Source organism: Caretta caretta, chromosome 6 (genome assembly GCF_965140235.1).
Source record: "Caretta caretta isolate rCarCar2 chromosome 6, rCarCar1.hap1, whole genome shotgun sequence".
Classification (NCBI taxonomy): domain Eukaryota; kingdom Metazoa; phylum Chordata; order Testudines; family Cheloniidae; genus Caretta; species Caretta caretta.
In genome coordinates, this window is record NC_134211.1 from 43,342,422 (window position 1) to 43,350,658 (window position 8,237).

Below are 8,237 nucleotides of genomic sequence, written 5' to 3' on the forward strand. Positions count from 1 at the left end.
AATGCAATGTATCATTTGAAATCCTTATCCCTCTTTTTAAAAGTTTTAAAACTTACAACATTAAGTGACATGATGATCATGAAATTGATACAGACTCCAGTGCCAGATGTTGCAAACTGCCAGTACTTTTTGATAAAATACCATTGGAAGGATGCAAATTGTTCCATAGCTACCAGGCGATAGACCACAACTGCGAACACTGCAGTGAGTACCAAAGAAATCTGCAGGGAAATAAATGCATGTGTAATTAGATGAATAAAATACCTATTCAAATAAACAGCTGAAATAAAGATCAATAGATTATTGAGTGCTTTTAAAAAGGAGAGAGCCCAATTTGTTTCATGGAGCGGTCTTAGATTAAAGACAAAATACTAGACTACTGAAACAAAATTCTCTGTTACTACATAAAGACAAATGCCTACTATATTATATTTTTGCAAATTTCTAAAGGTGCAACCTCCCCCCCCACACACACACCCAAGAACCACAAGCCACCACCAACCCATCGAACATTAACAAGCGTTGTGCCTAATCTGATCTCACTTACACATGTTACACCACTCTAACTCCATTAACTTTAGTGGAAGCACTCCTGATTTACATTGATGTGATATCAAAATAAGGCCTAGAGTGGCCTTCCAATATCATTAGAAACTTTACCATGAAGAATATTCCTGAGACAGACACCATCAGTCGACTAAGTTTATCAGGGAAGGGTTGAAAAGGTTCAGGTTTTCCTGTGATGGGATTTACTCGTTCCACTTGGGAGTATTTCGCTTCAAACTGGGGACGCAGCTCTTCCTGCAATGACATAGATTTGCTTCAATGGAAGTAGCAAAGCATCAGTATAAACATTCTATAATGATAATGACTGGCAGTTGCATAGCTCCCTTCCTCCCAAAGTGCTTCACATATTTTTAAACTAAATATCCAAATAACTGCCCTTGAAAGAGGCTGAATTGGAGAGCCTTTGAGACACGTCATTACATTCACACAGAGATCAGGAGCAGCACAAATCATGGCGGTAAAAGTTTTCCCTCACTCACCAGCCAAGGTGCTAGAAGAATCACTTCCAGGGGTGAAAGGGAGTTGGGTTGCCATGTTGATTCAATCACTGGTTTCTCTGCTGAGATTGCTAAGAAAACTGTGGTGGTGGTGATTTTTGTGGTGTGGAAAATGTTCATTAGGAACTAGACTAACATCACTAACTCATCTCCAAGAGGCTCCAGAAGAGCCATGAAGCGATAATGACTTTGGGTCTCAATTAACCTGGACCAAATTTCAATCATTATCCTAGAGGTGAGTGGCCTTAAATTCCATTACAGCAATGTTCACTTGTGACTTACAGAGCAAATTTCATGAGATGTGCAAAGGGATAGAACTATTTGCTATTTGTTGGTGCCCACGGCAGACTGAAATAGGCTGAGCTGGCCCTTTAAAAGTGGTTCAAGGTCTAGGCTCTGGCACTTTTCTAGAATGGCTTGATTCTGGGCTGAATCAGAAATTTGTGGTGCAAAGGGATCATAGGAGTTGAAGGCTGATTAGCAATATATGCAGGGAAAGGGATCAGGTCCTTGCTGTGTTTGGCTTTCTAGCTCCAAATAGCATACTCTTCCCTAGCCCTTTGCTAGCACTGAGGTGGGCTCTTTGTCTGGAGGGACCCAATAGCAAGTTGCATTCTCTTTAGGCAGAGTCCCACACAACACTTCTTGCTTACTCCCTGGTCTCCCCTTTGTGGGGAGAAGGGAGCTCTTTTTATCCATGACCTAATTCCCAGAATACTTTGCTTCACATTCAACAGCTTCCATAGTCCCTCAGGACTACAAGTCCCAGAATCCCTTAGCTTTAAGCTACACTGGGATAGGGCCACAGCTGGCCCCTAAATCCCTCTTAAAGGGCCTGCTTACTCCAGACAGATATTCCTGGCTGCCCCCATCACACTTTGCTAAATATGGGCACTTAGATTTTTTTTTTATTCACATACCCTGCTTAAACAAAAGGAGTAACATTGCCCTTCCGAAAGAAAGAAAGAAAGAAAGAAAGAAAGAAAGAAACTTTGCCAAGAGGAGAGTAGTATTTGAATTTGGATGCACCTCTACTTGCAAGATACATTATTGATCTATTGCACCAGTGTTATATAGCAAATTCAATTCTCCTAGCAAAGCACAAAGCATTACTACTTACACTGTCATTGTGTTGATTATAAGATCATCATTAGATTGCTTATTTGCGATCTTACCTCTTCATCCTCCCAGTCTATGAGATCCCAGTCATAGGTGAGCACAGCTCTCCGCCTTTTCCAAAACTCTAGAAACACTGTAGCTGTGGAAACCATTAGTTATACTTTTTATTATTTTTCACAATTAATACATGGGTTTAAAAAACAGAGGCATGATCATTTTCCATGTTCTAGTTGGTCATCACCTATGGACTCTGAAAATAACTAATTCCAGAGTAAATTAACTGATATTAGAGTAGAGCAGTAATTTGCAACTATCTCAGTAAGAATTTCCCCCCCCACCATCTATTATCTCTATACAGGAAAGAGTTGCCTAACCACATGTGACACAATCACTGCATTTAGTTCATTATTTTGGTTAGAATTTTAATCAGACTCCAATTTTATAATTTTTAATAAATAAATCTTTTTTTTAAAAAGAATAAACACACATACAAAAATGCTGGTTAGGTGGACTACATTTAGAAATAGAGCTGGATTCTGATCTTCCTGAAACTGGTGTGAGTCAAGAGTAGCTTGACTCTTGCCTTCTTATGCCAGTGTAATTCCATTGACTTAAACAGATTACTTTAACATTTACTTCTGATTTGCAGTGGTGTATGTGAGATCAGACTCAGACCTATAATGCTCTTACAGTGATCTAGTATATGCTGGTTTCAGAGTAACAGCCATGTTAGTCTGTATTCGCAAAAAGAAAAGGAGGACTTGTGGCACCTTAGAGACTAACCAATTTATTTGAGCATGAGCTTTCGTGAGCTACAGCTCACTTCATGCATCCGATGAAGTGAGCTGTAGCTCACGAAAGCTTATGCTCAGATAAATTGGTTAGTCTCTAAGGTGCCACCAGTCCTCCTTTTCTTTTTGCTAGTATATGCTGGTAGTCTTTATCAACACTGTTACGGTATGCTACAGCAGTTCTGTACAACAGTGCAGTGTGCTGTAGTGTCAGCAAAGCACTGACTGGGTCCATTGCTAGAGACTATAATAGCATTTTTAAAAATCATTGGCAGAATTATAAAGGTATGCAAGAGCCACAGGTTGCAGATATAAGGAGCCAAAATTATATCCTCTTGAGATACAGTGTAATGTTATTTTAAATATATTAGTTGATCCCTAGTATTATTTATGCAGAAAATATTATTTTATATTGCCATATACAAAAGAGACCCCATCTAAGTTACAGAAGGGGAGATGGTCCACAAGAACCATTACCCCATTCATACCATGAAAGGGCTTGTCAGTATTGCAATTCCATGCTACAGAGAATGTAAGGAGTGATTTCTCCACGTGCCCAAGGGAAATGGGACCAGTGCACAAGAAAAACAGGCTGAACTCCATAAGACAGGCACCCATGCACAGCCTTGGGTGGCTTCCCCAGAATTCCCTTCGGAGCAGTATCACCCTGCATTGTTTCAACATGTGGCTACGCCTAAAAAGCACAAAAAAGGCTTGGGTTTATTCAGTGCCACTGTTTTCAGAACAAATATTGTTAGGCACCTAAATCCATATTTAGCCACCAAAGTAAGTGGCCTAATTTTCAGAGTACAGTATTGAACCACACTTATGTTTTGCCTTTCCCCTGGTTTCTGCCTTATAAATAAGAAAAGCACTTTTATATCGTTGCCCCCTTTCCAGAATTTATTGCTGCCCACCGTACAAATAGAGTCGCACCAGCCTTCAGGAATATTTTTGTCATGCTATATTGCTGTAACCACTGTGCTCATCCATTTTATGTCTCTCTGGCCCAAGATTTTCACCACATCTGTCATTCTCGCACTTGTAGTCCAGAGGGACAATGGTAAGGAAACAACAGATTCAGGTCCAACAGGTGTTCGAGATGAGATGTCTGCGTGCAATCAAAAGAGTGCATAAAGAGAGAGATTTTAAAATAAAGCATTAGGATGGAAATTGAAGTGTGATGTGGCTGACAAAATCTAGGAAATGCAACTTTGCTGGTTCAGTCACATACAGAGCATGAATGAAAAGGACCTGGTGAGGATAGCATGATAGGAGTGGGCGGTAGGAAAGAGAGCCCAAGAAAAGTCAAGGAAGCGATGGATGGATTGCATCAAAGGAGAGGGGAAGCAGGTGGACCTTATTGCTTCCTCAGCCAGAAGATGATGGTGGATGCTTGCATGACAACCTGACTCCAGATGATGAGACAAAGGGAGAAGGAGGAGGAAGAACTAAAACTATGAGTGCCAGAAGGCACTGCTTGCCAGAGTTGGCTTCATGTGTGACACATACTGTTGGCACAGGCCCACCTATTACTCACTCTGGGAGGTGTGGATGGCTTTCAGTCTGTCAGTGATCCAATTTATTTGATGATTAATCAAAGCCTTTAAAAAGTGTCTTACACAATGCTTAATTACTCACAACAGAAAAAGGATGGTGGCTATAGGTGTTTGAGCAGAAAAGGTTGATTGTGTAGAAAGGTTAGTGATTCTATTTTAATATGACTTTACACATACTAAAAGATTTTCACTTTTAAAGGGGGAGAAATGGGCAATGACTCATCTTGAGTGCTGTGTTCTGAAATGGGACACTGGAAAATGGGTAAAAAAAGATTCTAATGTTATCATTTTTAAAATTAAGTGTTGAATCTTTTGTGAAAAAACACATCAGTCTATACAGACAAGGACTCAGAGTTCAAGACCCTAAAAGTCATAGTGGATGGTATTTTCAAAATGGCCTAAGTAACTTAAACACTTAATTTCCACTGGTTGCAACTGGACTTGGGCTCCAAGACACTTAGGCCCTTTTGAAAATTGCACCCAATGACTTATTTAGGTAACCCTATGAATAGGGGGCAGAACCCTGATGTGGTAAAGCCAAGCAATAAAAACCAACACTGCAAGTTGACTGTTACAGTGTGTGTGTGAGAGAAAGTTATTATTAATCTTATTTTAAAGGAAGTGTGTTAAGAGATTGTACATGTTACATAACATATCCTTTCTGAGTCTCAATTTGGTTGATAACGTTAGAATCCAGTGAAATAAACATTTGGGCTCAGATTCTGCCACCCTTGCTCACACTGCAGAGAACTTCACTATACACGTAGCACTCCTGGATTTCACCTCACTCTGACTAAAAGATGCCTATCCTGCCCCTGGATTACTAATATACCTCTACAGGAGTTCTTCCACTTCTCCACTGGATTGAGTTCTTCATATGAGAGACAGACAGACAGACAGACAGACACACACACACACACTCAGCCCCCCACCCCCCCTTTTTAGGGACGATGGCAACACCTCTTTCCCCCAGGCAACACTTCTTTCTACCACAACCTGTCACTTAAAATGTTTCCTTTTGCAGACTCCTAGAAAAGGCTCTCCAGAGTACCAGAGAGTCCGTAAACCACAGTGTGAGAACCACTGCATTACTGAATAATGTATTTTCCAGCTGTCAATATAAAATAAGTTTCCTTCCTATAAAGTGGGTTTCTCCTATCACCTGAATGATTGGTGATACACTACAGCTCCCATTATCAGTTGATTAGCAATGAACCAAAAGAACTACTAAGTGTATTAACTAGGCTAATTTTATCTCTGGTATAACTCCACTGAACATAAGAATGGCCCTACCGGGTCAGACTAATGGTCCATCTAGCCCTGTATCCTGTCTTCCGACAGTGATGAATGCCAAATGTTTCAGAGGGAACAAACAGAACAAGGCAATTATTGAGTGATCCATCCACGGTCGTTCAGTCCCAGCTTCTAGCAGTCAGAGGCCTAGGGACACACAGAGCATGGGGCTGCAACCCTGACCACCTTGGCTAATAGAAACATGGCATCTGTGGTTCCTTGTCCTTTCCTAAAGCCAAACTGTTCTTGTTTGACAAAAGGTTTCACTGTTCTCCTAATCTTAGCATCCCCTCCATGAATTTATCTAATTCTTTTTTGAACCCAGATTTACTTTTGGCATCCCCTGGCAATGAGTTCTACAGGTTGACTGTGCACTGTGTGAAGAAGTACTTCTTCTTGTTTGTTGTTCCTTATGTTTGCTTCTTATGTTTAAGTACTTCTGTATGCTACCTATTAATTTCATTGGGTGACCACTGGTTCTTGTGTTATGTGAAGGGATAAATAACACTTATTTATTCACTTTCTCCATACCATTCATGATTTTATAGACCTCAAGATGGAAGACTTTAAGTCTGAAGTTACACCAGCAATTAACTGGGCACATTACTAACCTGTCATATGTAACTTGGTAATAATTTGCAGTTTTCAATGACTTTACACACTCCTAGAGAGTAAATTACTATGGCCTCTAGTTTCCCTCAGGCTACAAGGGTATTTTAATCCTCACAATTGCTACCACCAGTCAATATCCCCTTTTCTTGTATGAAGTCAGTGTCTATTTTTTGCTAGTGGCTTGATTATACCATATTGCCACTCTTCCCCTTCCCATTGCACCTTTAGTCCCATTTCTGTGTGTGATTATTGCTCTTTCCCTTCCACCTTTTATGCTGTGTGGAAGAAGGAATTGCAAGTATCTACATAACTCATTTTAGTGAGATATAGACGTTAATGTATTTCTCATCATGAACTGCTGCTTCAATACAGAGGTGAAACAACATGAAAATCACATGTATGGGAAACTAGAAATGAATGTGAACGAGTCTTATAGCCACAATGAAGGGACAATAACAGGGCAATAAAGACTTGAGAGTGGAAGTTCTGTGTCCCTCATATCTACTTAGTGGTTGTTCTCATGGCTTAAGATAAGTATTTTCATTAGCAGTAGAATCTTTAAATGAACAAAAGAGTTGGTTTTTAAAAGAAATCTCATCACAATCACAGGCAATCAAAATGCACTATGTAGGCACTATAATTACTTCTGTGAACTACATGTAGTTTACTTTCATGTGTAATAATAAATTTATTGCCTAAGATTAGTTACAACTTGCTTTCAACAAGCTAGAAATATTTCCTGATATATAAGAGTAGATTATTAGTAGACCATCAATTTCCACTGGTGCAGCTCCACGAGTTGTTGCAGTGATGAGAGTGCTAATGTAGGTTGGCTGATCGTGTTTTAACCTATCTTGTTATTTAACCCTGTTCAGAACCTGTCTAGAGGATACAGTAGTTAAAATAGTAGCAAACTGTTAGAGACTTGCCTACAGTAGAGCTCCCAACATTGCTACTGCAGGTAGCTATGGGATTAAATTAAAATTAGGTCCCAAATCTGCAATTAGCATTGTATGGACTGACCGATGCACCTGTGAGGAGCCACACTGGCTTCAGGAGGGTTCCATATGGGTGCAGGAGTGTCTGCATAGGGCTTATATCTAGTGCAAACAAGAGCTATCACTAATATACAAATAATGACACTGGAGAAAGGCATGAAATAGTAGCTTGCACTTGATTCTTTCAAAAATTTCAAGTGGAAACAAAAGTGCCATGGTATTCCACTCATGGAGTTATTCAGATATGACTGGAACACCTTTGTGTCCCTCTCCAACACATACCAGTCTAGAATAAATAAAAAAATATAATTACAGGAGCAAGTAGTCCTGACTACTTCAGAATGTAAAAAATTAAACTGTGCATGTTTGCCTTCCCCAACCCCCATTTACTCTAAATCCACCCCCAAGATTATATACAGCATGTAAAGAAGGGACTGATATGCAAGATTCAGATCTGGATCTGATTATTATTTCCCCCCCAAAATCTGGGTTTACGGTTTGATTTACCAAATTTGGATCTAAATCTGCTTTTCAAATCCCTTCAAATTAGGAGGGTAATTGGACCCAGGGGCTTGGGCTAATGCCTAACGGCATGTACATATATATATGTACACAAACATAGTAGAAAGTTGATGTATATTAAGAGTATGCCATAGTATAATTAACTTTTGCCTATACATCTTCTACAAACACTTCTCTTCAAACCCTAAGAACAGCCATACTGGGTGAGACCAAAGGTCCATCTAGCCCAATATCCTGTCTTCTGACAGTGGCCAATGCCAGGTCCTTCAGAGGGAATGA

At 39.8% G+C, this 8,237-nt stretch overlaps 1 protein-coding gene across 2 annotated transcripts in view; it reads right to left on the reverse strand.

The window, feature by feature from the left end:
• ANO3 (anoctamin 3) overlaps nucleotides 1-8,237 on the reverse strand; it is a 382,443-nt gene that overhangs the window by 38,013 nt on the left and 336,193 nt on the right. For both annotated transcript variants that reach the window (XM_075129454.1, XM_048853572.2), the window contains exons 15-17: nucleotides 2,240-2,322; nucleotides 661-801; nucleotides 57-221 (exon numbers count right to left, since the gene is read on the reverse strand). In XM_075129454.1, coding sequence (XP_074985555.1) covers nucleotides 57-221; nucleotides 661-801; nucleotides 2,240-2,322 — 389 coding nt within the window. The remainder of the gene's footprint in view (nucleotides 1-56; nucleotides 222-660; nucleotides 802-2,239; nucleotides 2,323-8,237) is intronic.